The sequence below is a fragment of the Oryctolagus cuniculus genome, chromosome 16 (genome assembly GCF_051225735.1).
Source record: "Oryctolagus cuniculus isolate XC-2025 breed Fujian yellow rabbit chromosome 16, ASM5122573v1, whole genome shotgun sequence".
In the NCBI taxonomy this organism is placed as follows: Eukaryota; Metazoa; Chordata; class Mammalia; order Lagomorpha; family Leporidae; genus Oryctolagus; species Oryctolagus cuniculus.
In genome coordinates this window covers 87,108,743-87,123,164 of record NC_142882.1, presented here as the reverse complement: position 1 = coordinate 87,123,164, position 14,422 = coordinate 87,108,743, and the positions used below count along the sequence as shown (strand labels likewise).

General features: G+C 43.5%; 2 protein-coding genes and 1 non-coding gene across 3 annotated transcripts in view; 1 reads left to right on the top strand and 2 right to left on the bottom strand.

The window, feature by feature from the left end:
- SEMA3A (semaphorin 3A) overlaps window positions 1-14,422 on the bottom strand; it is a 488,303-nt gene that overhangs the window by 461,403 nt on the left and 12,478 nt on the right. The gene's annotated exons all lie outside the window — the stretch shown is intronic.
- LOC127492713 (U6 spliceosomal RNA) lies at window positions 8,785-8,889 on the top strand. The gene has a single exon (XR_007922410.1). It is a non-coding gene; the product is annotated as a U6 spliceosomal RNA (small nuclear RNA).
- On the bottom strand, window positions 9,381-9,775 carry LOC138848435 (large ribosomal subunit protein eL42). Its single transcript, XM_070068107.2, has one exon. It carries the CDS (start codon window positions 9,745-9,747, stop codon window positions 9,427-9,429), a length of 321 nt encoding a protein of 106 aa, XP_069924208.2. The 5' UTR covers window positions 9,748-9,775; the 3' UTR covers window positions 9,381-9,426.

Sequence of the window (14,422 nt, the reverse complement as noted above, 5' to 3'; positions counted from 1 at the left end):
TTTTTTTTTTTTTAAAGATAGAGTTAGTGAGAGAGAGAGAGAGAAAGGTCTTCCTTCCATTGGTTCACCACCCTAATGGCCGCTACAGTCGGCACTGCGCTGATCCGAAGCCAGGAGCCAGGTGCTTCCTCCATGGTCTCCCATGCGGGAGCAGGGGCCCAAGCACGTGGGCATCCTCCACTGTCTAGGCATTCTTTTTATCTACCAAGCTTTCTTTGCCTCCTGCCTGTTCACAGGCCATTTCCTCCCAGAAGAAGCCTCCCTTTTCTTCCCTTGTAGAGATTACCTACGGATGCTCAGTCAGACACAGCTGCTGTCTTGACCACACCAGAAGGCTTAAGTACTTCCATCAACATTCCGGTGCACACACTCTTTTTATGTATTTTCCAATAATCTGTTTATATTTCTGTGTCTCTTGATACAACTTGGAGCCTGGGTCACAGAGACTATATTGCATTCAACAAGCTTAGAGAAAATGTTGTTGAATCAGTAAATGATAGACTCTACCCAGACTATCACTGGGGAGATCAAATGCTTGCTAAAGATGAGGCTAAAACCTTGCAAACCATGTAGTCCCAGTGACTCATTTGATATTGGGAAACTATGAAGCCCGAAAGGATAAGTTACCGTTTAGAGACAGCCAGTATTAGATGTTAAAGTCGGAACTCTACCTTCCTCCACATCAGATTTGTGGATTCTCAACTTGTGCAACGCGTTCAGCACGGTCACGTGGCACAGTGCCAGCACGGAGCCTTCACCCCCGCCCTCGCTGAGATCTAGCAGATGTGGCCAGGCTGTGCCAGCACCACCTGGGAGTCATTCCTAAGTGGTAAGACTGTCTTATTTGTGTAAAGGTTGTGCCTGCAAGCCACAGCAGGTGCTTATTTTACAGCCTTTGAGGTCAGCACAAAGGCACTTTGCTAAATTCTTAGACGCAGTGAAGTTCAGATCTTTAACACTGCACCACAGTCACAATGTTCACTTACATTGTTCCCTCTGTTTTTTTTTGTTTTTTGTTTTTTTTTTTTTTTTTAATGAAGCATTTAAGTCATGGCTTTCTGTTCTTGTATAATTTCTAGAATCGGTTATTTATTTAATGATTTTGTATAAATAGCAAATGAATGAATGAACAAATACGTGTTACTATCAGTTGAGAATAATGATTTGAAAGTGAAAATTGATGAGAGACAGAGAAAGATTTCTTATCTTTATGTTCAGGAAGACAGGTGCTAGATTAAACAATCTGGTGCAAGGCTTTTAGAATAAAGATTCGTGAATGCTGCATTCATATCCAGAGTCATTTTTCTTTCCTTTCTTTCTTCTTAACCATTTCTCTGCAGTAACATTTTTTGACACAACTAGATCAACATTAATGTCAAATTTCACTTAGTTTTCACATTTTGCTCCTAATCCCATTGAAACATAATAAAAACACCGACGAATCTCTCTTTTTTAATGTTATTTCAGAAAAGTAAATAAAATGGTCAAAATATAAGGAAAAAATTCGACCTGGTGAGGCTAGAGGAGGGATTATTTCATCTAAACATTAAAAACAGGCCGAGCTGCGAAGCACAGCACATGTGTTTTCAAGGCAATGCCCATATTTTCTGGTCTGATGGCTCTGAGTAATAAACTTTCTCTCCTGTTCTAGTAAAGGGAACGTGTGCTTACGCTTACACATGGCTAAATGATGTCATATTACTTCCTGCTCTGGGAGGACCTCCTCTCTCGCTGCTGCTGCCCCGCTCGACTGTAACCCTGCATAATCTTTAAAGAATGTTTTCAGTCATGGCCTTCACCTACCAGTGATTTCATCCGGATACGGTTTCTGTGGGCTTTACCGGTTTCAGCAGGAGAAAAGAGCAGACCATCTGAACAAAATAAAATGTCACCATTAAATTGGTTTTTGTAGCTTAAGGTGCAGTGTAATGATATTTTTCCAGCAGCTGCTTTCAGTTGTATTTAAAGTTTAGAAAAAGCTTTGCATCTGATACTAAATAATAAAGTGCAGGTTGCGTTACTTCCCTCTGTTGTGTCCTAAAACATAAGGGAGATCTTTGTACCTTTACCTGGGAACTGATGATCATTAAAAGTTTTGTGTTAACCTAAATCATTGTCCACATGTGCTAAACAGGGTGTACATGAAAAGTGCCTTGGAGGGAAGTAAAAGCATTCCTTTAATAAAAATAACCATAACTCGGATTCTAAGATTTCTGACGTACAATGATTCTCTCTGCAAAATGGCTCAACTACTCATGTAAAATGAGATGTCTTGGGTGATCAATGTGTTATTAGTACTAAGAGGTAAGGAAGTTTTACATACAATCATAGTAATTAATTTAATTTTCCACTCACTGATAGTTTGTTCTACTCATAAAGAATATAAAATTCAGAAAGACACAAATTTCAAAGTACAAGGTGGTCAGCATCATGGCATAACAGGTAAAGTTGCTGCCTGCAATGCCAGCTTCCCATATGGGCACCAGCTCGAGTCCTGGGTGTTTCACTTCTCATCCAGTTTCCTGCTAATACACCTGGGGAAAGCAGGGGAAGATGGCCCAAGTGCTTGGGCTACACATGTGGGAGATCTGGATGGAGCTCCAGGCTCCTCGCTTCGGCCTGACCCAGGACCAGCTGTTGCAGCCATTTTCATTTGATCAAACGCCAATCTTAATCAAAAGTATGCTTTATTCTTGATGAGAATAAAGCTGTGTGATGGAGTCTTTCTGGAGACACCCACGATCCTAGGAAGAGTAGGAGAGCATGACCACTGGGCAACACATAAAAGCAACCCATCACTGGAGGCTGAGAAGACGGAGAACAAACTAGGCCTTGTTGGCTGAGTCCTACCTCTCCCTAACAGTGGGGTAGACATGGCAAATGGAAGAAGAGTTGATGCTAGAACCTTAAGGCTTATGTGGAGGTAATGGTAGACAGTTACTTACTTAGGGGACAAGGCGATATTCGATTCCTGAAATCCCAGAACTCTACTCCAATTATCTCTTAGTATTTTTAACATTCTTATTTAGCAATATGCCTTTGTACGAACTCTAGCAAGCACTGTAGAAATAAAACTAGGCTCAATCCAATCTCGACCCCCTCAGAATTTAATCTCCATATAGACTGCACTTGACATCTTTTTTATAATTGGATTTCACATATAAACTTATTTGGGTCAGAGGGAAAAATAGATTATGATTCTCTACTGGTTTGCAACCAGTAAGGATGGGCACACTTGATAGTAGACAGGGGGGAGAGAGAGAGACAGACAGGGAGAGTGGGAAACGGGCCTCATTTAATTAGCCTTCCAACAAGGAAGAAAAAAATGAAAACAAGAGATTACGGTATCTTAATTTTATATTGCAGCAAAATCTCCGAGGCTCATCAAAAGAAGCGGTTTGCTTAAGCCATACAGACACAGATAAGGAGATTCAACCATTTCCCCCTAACTTCTGTGATGTTTCTTTCCTGTCCTAGGTCATGAAGTATTAATGCCTCTGAGTGGCCTTGCAGGCCATGTGATAATAAAGGTGGTTGTGCCCCACCCTCCACGGGCTCACTTCAGCCATCAGGGTGGCTGCGTGACACAACAGCATTTTAACCGTGGACATTACATCTGCCTCCCCACACAGACACACAAGGCTTTAAAAGGTGCCAGGAAATCCCTAAACGACCATCTTCAGGTATCTTTTTTCAGGGGAAGATGTTGAATACAATTCTGGCAATGTTGTTAAACCTAATACACCTCATTCATTTTTTCCATGGCACAAATGGACAAATCTGTGCGGGAAGAATCCAAAGATCTCAAAATTTATAGTGATGCTAAAAAAGCATAGCTTGGAGTGGGCCAAAAATAGAAATTGTGTTAGCAACCTATCCCAATGGCTCTCTACCCTCAGGAGACAAGCGGGGAACGAACGCGTTATGAAATCTAGACCTGGAATTGCTTGAGTGCAACAAAACCCCCAGTTCCCCCAGTGGAGAAGAGACACTCTAAGCCATCCATATTTCTGTGCATGTTTTCCCCCCTGGTTTCTAGGGAAACATGCTTTTATACGTAAGGCTGACTTGGGAAATCTTTTTTTAGCTCCCTTGTTTCAAAAAAAATTTGCTGCTTATAATTGCAAAGAGCGCGTTAGGATTAGCAGACCTGCAAATCATCAGATTCTCAGATTTTGTCCCCTTAGTAGCTTAGGTTAATACTCAGGATCGTTATTAATTGCACTGCCCTGACACTGATCACTAAGTAAATTTAATTTAATAGAGGTTTAAGAGACTAACTCAATGAACAGAAGTAGATAGCTCTGGGGATTACTTAACCTCAAATTGAGTGCCCAGTCTCCAAATAAGATATTAATATATACATATATGGCCATAATAGAAAAGGTGGCATCTGTGAATCTATGTGCGCGATTGCACGTCCATGTGGGATACAGAGTGGGGAAGAGGAGGGTAGGAGATAAAACGTAGACATTAAATGACAACAAGATCTTAGCTAACCATATCAACTATTTGCCAAATAAGCTAAAATTCATTAGTGTTTTGTATTGTATTGGTGATGAAGTGTTGATGTTTGCTATAATTTGCAATCTCTATTGAGCCTGTCTTTTTCTGGTCACACTTGCCAGCTTTTACAATCAAAGATGCCTCTCCATTTATATGAGACAAATGCTCAGTTTGCCAAATTTCCACATTATTTTTAAATGTTTTAGAGCTAAATAAAAATCTTCTGTTAAAAATAACTTACCAGGCCAGCACTGTGGCACAGCAGGTTAAGCCACCACTTGTGACGCCAGCATCAGATATCAGCACACCAGTCCCAGTCCTGGTGCTCCCCTTCTGATCCAGCGTCCCACTATGCTTCTGGGGAGGCAGTGGACGATGGACCAAGGGCCTGGACTCCTGCCACCCATGTAGGAGTCAGGATGGAGTTCCTGGGTCCTGGCAACCACAACCTGGCTGTTGTGGTCATTTGGGGAGTGAACTAGAGTAAGGGCATGTGTGTGTGAGTGTGAGTGTGAGTGTGTGTGTATGTCTGTCTCCCCCTCTCTCTACGTACGTCTCTTCTACTTTCTCTGTCATTCTGCCTTCCAAATACATAAAACATTTTTTTTAAAAAGTCATGCAAAAGACAAACTCAATCAGAAATTAGATTCTGCTCTTAAACTTTTGCCACGACAACGTCACCTTGTTAGTTCAGAGGAATACAAGTCTGGTGAACCACCACTGCAAACAAATTCCTCCCAGGGTGTTACAGTGGGGAAGGTAAGCCTCAAAGGTAATGAAATGTTGACATTCATGAAGCCAAGTAATACTACTTTCCCGAAGTGGCAGAAGCTATGACTGCCTAACAACCTAACAACCGTGGGAGCACTGCTATCAGTTTAGTGATAGTGATGGTGTTACTGGCAATAAAAACGGGTATTGTCTATTTGTTTACAAAGCTGAACTTTGGAATTACACAGATCAGGGTCTAAATTACAGCTCTGCCACCAACTATAGATATGAGCCTGTGCAAGTTCCTTAAACTTTATTAGGCTGACAGTTCTCCTTTCTTCTTAGAGATACTATTAAGGTCTAAAAAATAAAAATCACAGATACAAAAGTGTATATCAATCAAGGTATATATTAATGCATGTGTGTGCATAAATCAAATCCTGATACTTCTTAAAATTGTTTCTTACCTCTGAGGATTTTCCATGAAACTTTGCATTTAACCTCTTTATTATTTTCTATAGTTACAAGTTAAAATGGATGAAAATATGCAGAGGGACGAAAGATCTGGGAAATATTAAATGTTATCTGTGGATAAATCTTATGTATTCCATGTTGTAAGTCCAATTTAATTAATATTTTTGAATTTCTATGAGAATGCTCAGATAGAAATATCACTTAGACTATGAAAAAAAATAAAGAAGAAAATGCCAAATAACAACTTGGAACTCCATAGTATTGAGCATTCGTCCTTCAAGTAAAATTTCAAGTAAACAATAAAAACACCAGCAGAAGGAATGCCACCCTGGGGTGGAAATGCGGTTTGTTCTAATTGCGTGGAAAGAAAGTCCAGAGGCCTAGAGGCACGTGGCTGGGGCTCCTGTCAGGGGTCTGGACGGCCCCAAGCCAGCAGGGCTGCGCGTTCCTCCCCAGTAGCAAGCCCTCTCGGCCTCATCTGCTTCCTAGGAAGCGGGAGAATCCTGACTCTTTTGGAACAAAAAGACAGTTTCTGATTTCTTGGACTAGAACATTGCAGAATGACAGCACTGGAGAGAAGCAGACAGCGGACCCTGAGCGTTCCTTCCAGAGGAAACAGTCTCCAAGTGGGAGGAACAATGAAAGCACGCGGATTCTGTGCCCACCAAAACCAGCAACACCTGGGACACAGGACCTGCCCGGGAGGTGAAGATGTGCGCAGAGAAAAGCGACTCCAGAGCGTGTGCCCCTACGGTGGCTGCTTGTGTCCCGGCGCAAGGACCACAGAGGGCACAGAGGGTCCAAGGGTGAAATACCGCCTCCTCCTGGGGCTGGGCATGGATCTGGGCACAGCAAGGCCAAGGACGCTCTATTGTCTTTTTGCAGAGAAGTGTTTGAAATCATTTTGAGATCTGACAGCTGCTCCTCCTTGGAGCAGCTCTCACAGGTAACATTTTGCCCTCTAAGTAGGGGTAAAAAGAGCTGGTGGATCCAGAACCCAAAGCAGGTGGGTGAGCTCAGCGACTGCTCTCGGTGTGTTTCTCAGACGCTGTGAGGCCACCGGGAAAGGCTAATGCATAGCCAGTGTTCTGAGATCCCTGCAGACGGCAAATGCGGTGTGGATCCCGCCACCCAGGGTTCCACCCCTGGGAAAAGAGAAGCCCTGTCCAAGTGAAAACAGAGAGCAAATCAGAGGGCCTGGGAGACGGAGAAGGACATCAGGGGATCAGCGAGCTGGGGGCCGGTGGGGAGAGGACATGTCAGAGGTTTGACACGGTGGAGAGCAGCTGTGAGAGCAAGCGCAATCCTTCAAGGAACTGGCAGAGCGGAGATACAGAGGAGAAAAACACTGGTGCAGCGCCTGTGACATCATTTTTCTTCCTGAAGGCCTCAGATGGGCTGGTGGCGCCAGGGTTCCTGCTCCCTCCCCTGCAGGAGCTGGGTCCCAGGAGCACCAGGGCTGGGAGTGGGCGGGGGAGCAGCCCCTTTCACGCTCCCTGGAGAAAGTGGGGCCTTTTTTTTTCCTCTGTGCACATGCAACCTGAAATCTCCCTGTAATAATGCATTGTCAGAGAGGGGATCTACACAGTTGGTTTGTGTTTCATGTCTACTTGTGTGTGTGCCTTTGTGAGGGTGTGAGGGTGTGTGTGACTGTGACAAGTGGTTCTGCTGTTTCCTGTCATTGGTTTTGCTGGGGTGGTGATTTGCTGGCTTGCAGTTTTAACATTAAAAACTCACATGAAACGGACAGCATTTCCCTTTAATGCTGGAGGCAATCTCAAGTAGGAACAGCAGTCACACGGCTGCTGGCACAGACTGTGGGGTTGGGGTTGACACTCTAACCAACCTGTTTTATAGGTAAAAATAAGATCAAAATGACTTCCAAGTCTTTAAGGAAGAGAATGAACAGAACGGGTAACCTGGGCATTTAGTCAAAAAGTAGCAGGCATCATTTTTTTCTTAAATTTTCCCTGATGGTTTGTAAGAAATGATTGCCGAGAAGATTCTGTGTCGACTGTGGATGACGTGCGCTGGAACACGGGGGCTGTCCCTGCTCTGTTTTCCCTAAGACACGCAGGTGGGACTGGCCACACCTTTCCCCGCTTGCTTCTAGAAGACCCTCCACCCTGCAGCGTTCAGTTCACAGCTGCTTTTTTTTCTGGTAGGGCTTCATCTATAGATTTCACATGACTACAGATTGAAATACATTTTGATGAAACATGCAAATAAAGTCAGATTTCTTGGAAAGACACAATGCTCATGGGAGCAGTTTTCAATTTCCACAAACGTTTTATGTCCTTAGAACCTAGGGCTAGGGTACAAAGACTTACCATATAAATATTTTTAGTTTGCCTATAGCCCAAACATAGAGACATCAGTCATGTTAATTACTCAACAAATAACATGATTGACTAATACATGCCAGGCATTCAGGTACCTGAATGAAAAGATTAAAATATACCAAAAATTCTATCTTTTATCCATACCAGGTATACTGTTTTGCTATTGAAGCATTTCATGAATAAAACAGAATCTTGTGTTCCTTTATGTGTAGTAAATCAGATTGGTAAAAATATCGAAATGTGACAGTAAAAGTGGAGAGAACACAGCCCTGGAAAAGGCCATATAATGTGTGTAGTCTGGGCTCCTTAAGTTACAGCTGAGAACCTAATGCAACACACTGACTCCCGTGGCATCAATAAGATCTCCTTGGCTCGTAGCTATGCTATTATGAATATTTCTTGTTCATTACAAGAAATTATTATTCCTAATTATTCCTAAATTCTGAAGGAACGATTAAGATAACATTTTGATCAGCTTTCCATTGTCTCATCTCTGACAACACTAATACTTGTACTGTTTAAAAGAAGTAGCTGTGGCTTTGTAAGTAAAGTCTTCTAGAGTACCTGCTGCTGTTTGTAAAAGAATCCAAAACTACATCCTTAGTGTACATCTCTGTCTCAACAACAGAAATCATCTGCAATATTTCTGAAATAACTTAGTTCTTTTTAAATGTTTTGAGGTAAACGAATTTCATGTATCTGCATAGTGACACAGTTCTTCAAGCACCGTCACTCAGATAAACAATTGCATGTGCTCGCTTCAGCAGCACAGATACAAAATTGGAACAAAACAGAGAAGATCAGCATGGCCCTGTGCAAGGAGGACATGCAAATTCATGAAGCATTCCATATTAAAAAATGCATGGATTGGAGAAGATATCTGACAAGGATGGACAGAAATTTACTTCCACTTCTTTGCTTAGATTCTGAGCTAAATTTGCATGTATTTTTTCATCAGCTTGAGTGAGAAGAACATGAATGGTCTAGTGATTTACGTTCTATGGAGAGGAATCTACTAAATAGAAAGTGCAACAGTGAATTACTGTGGTCTCAGCCTCTGTGTACTTCCGAGACTGTCCTCAGTGCATGGATGCCTGACGAGTGAAGGTGCTTGCTGAGTGGGATGAACGTATGAGCAGGGTCTGTCTGAAAGTCACTGATGTACTGCATCGTTTTGGCTTTCTGGTGCTTATTCTACAGACCTTTCTTTTGCCAAGTCACTCTCTTAGTCCCCTTCCTTCTCAGTTGGGTAACGAAATTTTTTTTTTTTTTTTAATTTTCCAAGAGGAGTTTTATTGATGGCTTTGGTCCATTCCCTTCCAAAAGACCAAATGAACTGAACAGTGGTAACCTTTAGATTTTATTGTCTTCATAGCAAAACAGAAGACGAAGATTAGAACTGGATCACTTGCCCCTTTCTCTTCTTATCTCCTCCCAATTCAAAGTGTTTACATCTCTTAATAGCCAACATTCTCTTGGATCTGCAGTTGGGCTCCACACACTCAAGCCTCAGCACAATCTTCTTTGTAGTTTTAGCCTTTTTCCGGAAAATCGGCTTAGTCTGTCCCCCATAGCCACTCTGCTTCCTATCATAACGCCGCTTTCCCTGGGCATACAGAGAGTCTTTGCCCTTCTTATACTGTGTCACCTTGTGGGGCTGGTGCTTGCCACATTTCTTACAGAAGGTCCGGTGGGTTTTCGGAACGTTCACCATGTTGCCAGAACGCTATCGGCTCGGAAAGAAAGCTGGGTAACGAAATTTTAAGCAGCCTGGCATTGAGTGAGTCTTCCTACTGTACCGGTAATGATGTTACACTTGTTTTCCCGGTGAGATTTCACGTTTGTTAACGTATAGCTTGAACCTCAGTGGCAACAGAGACCCTCCCCCGCCCTCAGGTGCTCCCACTTTCTGTGTCAGCTCCCTCTGGAACGTGGAGCAAAACGGAGCACTGGGCAAATCTGAACATAATCAGTCTGCTACTGTCAACTTGCTTCTCTGATAGCAAGGTGCTGTTTCTCCTGCCCCCACCCCCTTCGCTGGTGCTGTTTCTCCTGCCCCCACCCCCTTCGCTACTCTACTCTACGTGGCCCTAAGATGCACATGCTCCCAAACAGCGGGAACCACAGGAGTCACTGCGTTCACTTTTTGCAACTTCGAAATGTTATTCTCCAACATCCACAGGTAGTGGATGTAGATCTTGATATCAAACAAATACACAATAAATTGGAATATAGTAACACTTGAGATTCGTTCTTTGCCATCACATGCAATTATTATTTTATATAGTTTTTTATATGAAACCTGCAAGAGAAAATATAGAATTTATGGGCCGGCGCTGCGGCTCTCTAGGCTAATACTCCGCCTTGCGGCGCCGGCACACCGGGTTCTAGTCCCGGTCGGGGCGCCAGATTCTGTCCCGGTTGCCCCTCTTCCAGGCCAGCTCTCTGCTGTGGCCAGGGAGTGCAGTGGAGGATGGCCCAAGTGCTTGGGCCCTGCACCCCATGGGAGACCAGGAGAAGCACCTGGCTCCTGGCTTCGGATCAGCGCGGTGCGCTGGCCACAGCACACCAGCTGCGGCGGCCATTGGAGGGTGAACCAATGGCAAAAGAAGACCTTTCTCTCTGTTTCTCTCTCTCTCACTGTCCACTCTGCCTATAAAAAATATATATACAGAATTTATGGACTACGAGGGGTTGTGAAAATGTGAGCTATTGTTTCAACAAGATTGGTTATATCTATGAACATGAATACAACAGCAAATCTAAAGTGATATTTTAAAGAAATTTTGTTTCTCTTTTTTTACTGTTACAATCAGACATTAGTGAGAAAAGATTTTAAGCAGTCTCTTCTTAATATACTGACTTGTTACCACACGTCTGGAATGAATATATGATTTTAGCAATGACTATAGCAAAAGCTAATTTAATTTTCACAATTCTGGGAGCTTGAGTCGAATCTATTACCCTTGTGATTGTCAATTCTACATAAAATTGCAGTTTTAAAAAGCATTGTCCAGTCTTTCTCCTATCAAATTATCCTAGCATGGTCCTCAAAATACCTTTCCAATCTATTTGTTTTCTTTGGAAACCTGGACAATTAATTAGGATGTAGAAAAATAAATAGTCAAATGTTCTTTTTCAAAATTCGTTTTTATAGCCACTTCTAGAACAATAAAAACATTCTACTAAGCTGTGTTTTCAGGCTAAAAATTGCATGGAATGGTGTCTGTTTTGGGGGATTGTAAGGGGAGAAACCTGGGGTGCTTTAAGGTTAATGGGCAGTGATCAAGGTTAATGGCTGAGTGCTAAGGTTAAGTGCTGTATTTACATAGCTGCCAATTCTCTTGAAAAAAAAAAAAAAAAAGGTCTTCATGTCTATCAATCAGTTCCAGCTAAAAGCCAATTAAACAGCAACTGGGGGTAGAGACTGAAGGTAAAGACCCTTCAACCTGCATGTGTAGGCTTTAATAGTCAACTTATATTCAAGAAGTGTTTACTGAACACCTATTAGCTCAACATGGTCTTGCACTTAAAGAATTAGACGCCCTTGTCCCTATGGTCAAGATGCTTAGAATCCCACAGGGAATGCTACAAATATGCCTTAGGGTGGGCAGCTTTTAAAGAAATGACACAGATAAAACATTGTGGCCTAGAGGGTAAAACCACTGCCTACAGCACCAGCATTCCGTATGTGTGCCAGATCTGTGCCAGCTGCTCCACTTCCGATTCAGCTCCCTGCTAATGGCCTGCAAAAAGCACTGGAAGATGGCCCCACTGTTAGGGTCTCTGCCACCCATGTAGGAGACCTGGATGAAGTCCTGGCTTTGGCCTGGCCCAGCCCTGGCCCTTTGTGGCCATCTGGGGAGTGAACCAGCGGATGGAAGATCTCTCTCCCTTTCTGTAATCCTTAATTTCAAATAGATAAATGAGTAAGTCTTTAAAAACAAGGTTGGGGGGGGATACTTTGAACTCAGAATTTCTTAGAATGTGAAGGATATTTAAAAAAAAAAAACTGAGGCCGGCCAGTAGGGCTGGGAGTCTGTGGGCCTCTCAGACACAGGTGGAACGTCCCTCACAAGCAGACTTCCAGCTGTGGCTGGAAAGCCCATCTCCAGACCAACTGGTATCTCCCCCACTAATAGCTTCATGTGTGACCTTGCAGCTTTAAATCCCACCTTCAGGGTGGGTGGAATCTTTCACCCACAGCTGGCAGGGGAAGGGGCTGGGCCCCTGGGGAGAGTCTGACTGACTCTAGGAGACCCTGGCTATCTTGCGTGACCTTGTAGTTTTAAACCATGCCTTCAAGTTAGTTGTACTCTTCTTCCCAAAGCTAGCAGAGGAGGGGGCTAAGCCCCTAAGGAGACAGTCTCCAGGAGACTCCCGCTATCACCATGAGCCCCAAGCCAATCAACATACATATGTGAAACCGCCTGTGCAGTGAGCACCCCCAATAGGATAACCGAATGAACAGATAGAAACACCTTAAGAAAACCCGGGATAGTTCCTCAAAGCCAGTGTCCCACTCGAGCACTCTGAACCCAAAGTTTTCTCTGTCACTTGCCAATCAAATACTTTCTACTTCTTAGCAAATTGTTTCCTGGCTTTTTTTTTTTTTTTTTTTTTTTTTTTTTTTTTTTTTGACAGGTAGAGTTAGACAATGAGAGAAATCGACAGAGAGAAAGGTCTTCCTTTTTCCATTGGTTCACCCCACAAATGGCTGCTATGGCCGGCGTGCTGCACCAATCTGAAGCCAGGAGCCAGGTGCTTCTCCTGGTCTCCCATGGGGTGCAGGGCCCAAGCACTTGGGCCATCCTCCCCTGCCTTCCCGGGGCCACAGCAGAGAGCTGGCCTGGAAGAGGAGCAACTGGGACAGAACCCGGCCCCCCAACTGGGACTAGAACCCGGGGTTTGGGCACTGCAGGCAGAAGATTAGCCTAGTGAGCCATGGCATGGGCCATTTCCTGGCTTTTTATTTCTATACTAAGCTGAGGAAAAGAACCCATGAGACTTGCTCCAGCCCTCCCCTCCTTGATCAGTAACACAAATCTTAAAATAAATGGTCTTTCCAAGGGCTCTCTTTTATTGTTTGAAGGGAGTAGGGAGGGAGTGGAAGGTGAGTATTGTGGCACAGTTGTTAAGGAATGCCCACATCCCAGATTCTTAGACTCAAGTTCTGGCTCCACTTTTGATGCAGCTTCCTACTAATGCACACCCTGAGAGGCAGCCCATGATGGTTCACATGTCTCTGCTACGCTCCTGGATACCCAGTGAGTCCTGGGCTCATGACTTCTGCCCGCCCCAGCCCTGGCTGTTGTGGCATTTGGGGAGGGAACCAGTAGATAGGAGTTTTCACCCCACCATTTCTCCCCCATCTCCCTCTGTCACTCTCTCTCTGTTGCTCTGCTTTTCAAATTTTTTTTTAAAGTATATCATTCCAAACAATGGGATCATACATCAAATACATCATGTGCCCCAAATACAACTTCACATTAAACCTACACCAGCAATTTACAGATAGCATGGATCAACACAACGTCATAGTTGGAAATAAGCTAACTTTCTTTTTTCCACACACAAAATCTGAAGATGGATTTAAAGCAATAGCCTTCCACCACCACCACCACCCACAACCAACACAACAGGAAGTTAGCACGTTAACTTTGGCTTCAAGTACATTCGGTTAAACTAGGGAAACCAGGAAAGATTAGGAGCTGAAGTATCCGGCCCTTATCGAAGGCAAACTGCATCACTAAGCCCCAAGTGACAATGTGATTAATTGTACAAATGAAGTCTACTAAAGCAAGATTAGTGTTCATCTCTAGAAACCACTGGGGATTGTCCATCCATGGAGCAGCCTTGCTTTGACTAAGTTAGCCATGTTCAGCCAAGGATTTCTGCTTCTCACTGAATTTCCAATTAATTTCAGAAGGAAGTTACACTAAGAAAGCAGAATGTGGAGGTAAGGATCAGTGCAGGAACAGCTGGAGTGGAAAAGGTGAAAAATTGACAGGTAACACATAATCCTTAAAATTCCACTCAAAAACTGCTCTTAAAGAATTTTTAATGCTGTGGGTTTCTCCCAATGGTTAGTTTCAGTATGCTTAGGGCATGAGCATAAAGGAGGCCAAGATGAATGGGCACCAAAACTTGATGGTGGATTTTAATGGATCCCTGCCTCCTGGCAGCCAGAATGCTGACCCTGGGGCAGCCCTCCGGGTCAGGGCTGGCTGAAGGCACAAGATCATAGCTCTGAAGTGAGAATGAAGAGCTGTCAGTCCTTGGCCTGAGACTGATCTCTTTGAAGTTTTCTGAATCTGAATGGAGACCTTTTTTTGAATCAGAGGTGTACTCTTTTAAAATGTAAGGACCCTAAAGAGTTGGAATTGCAG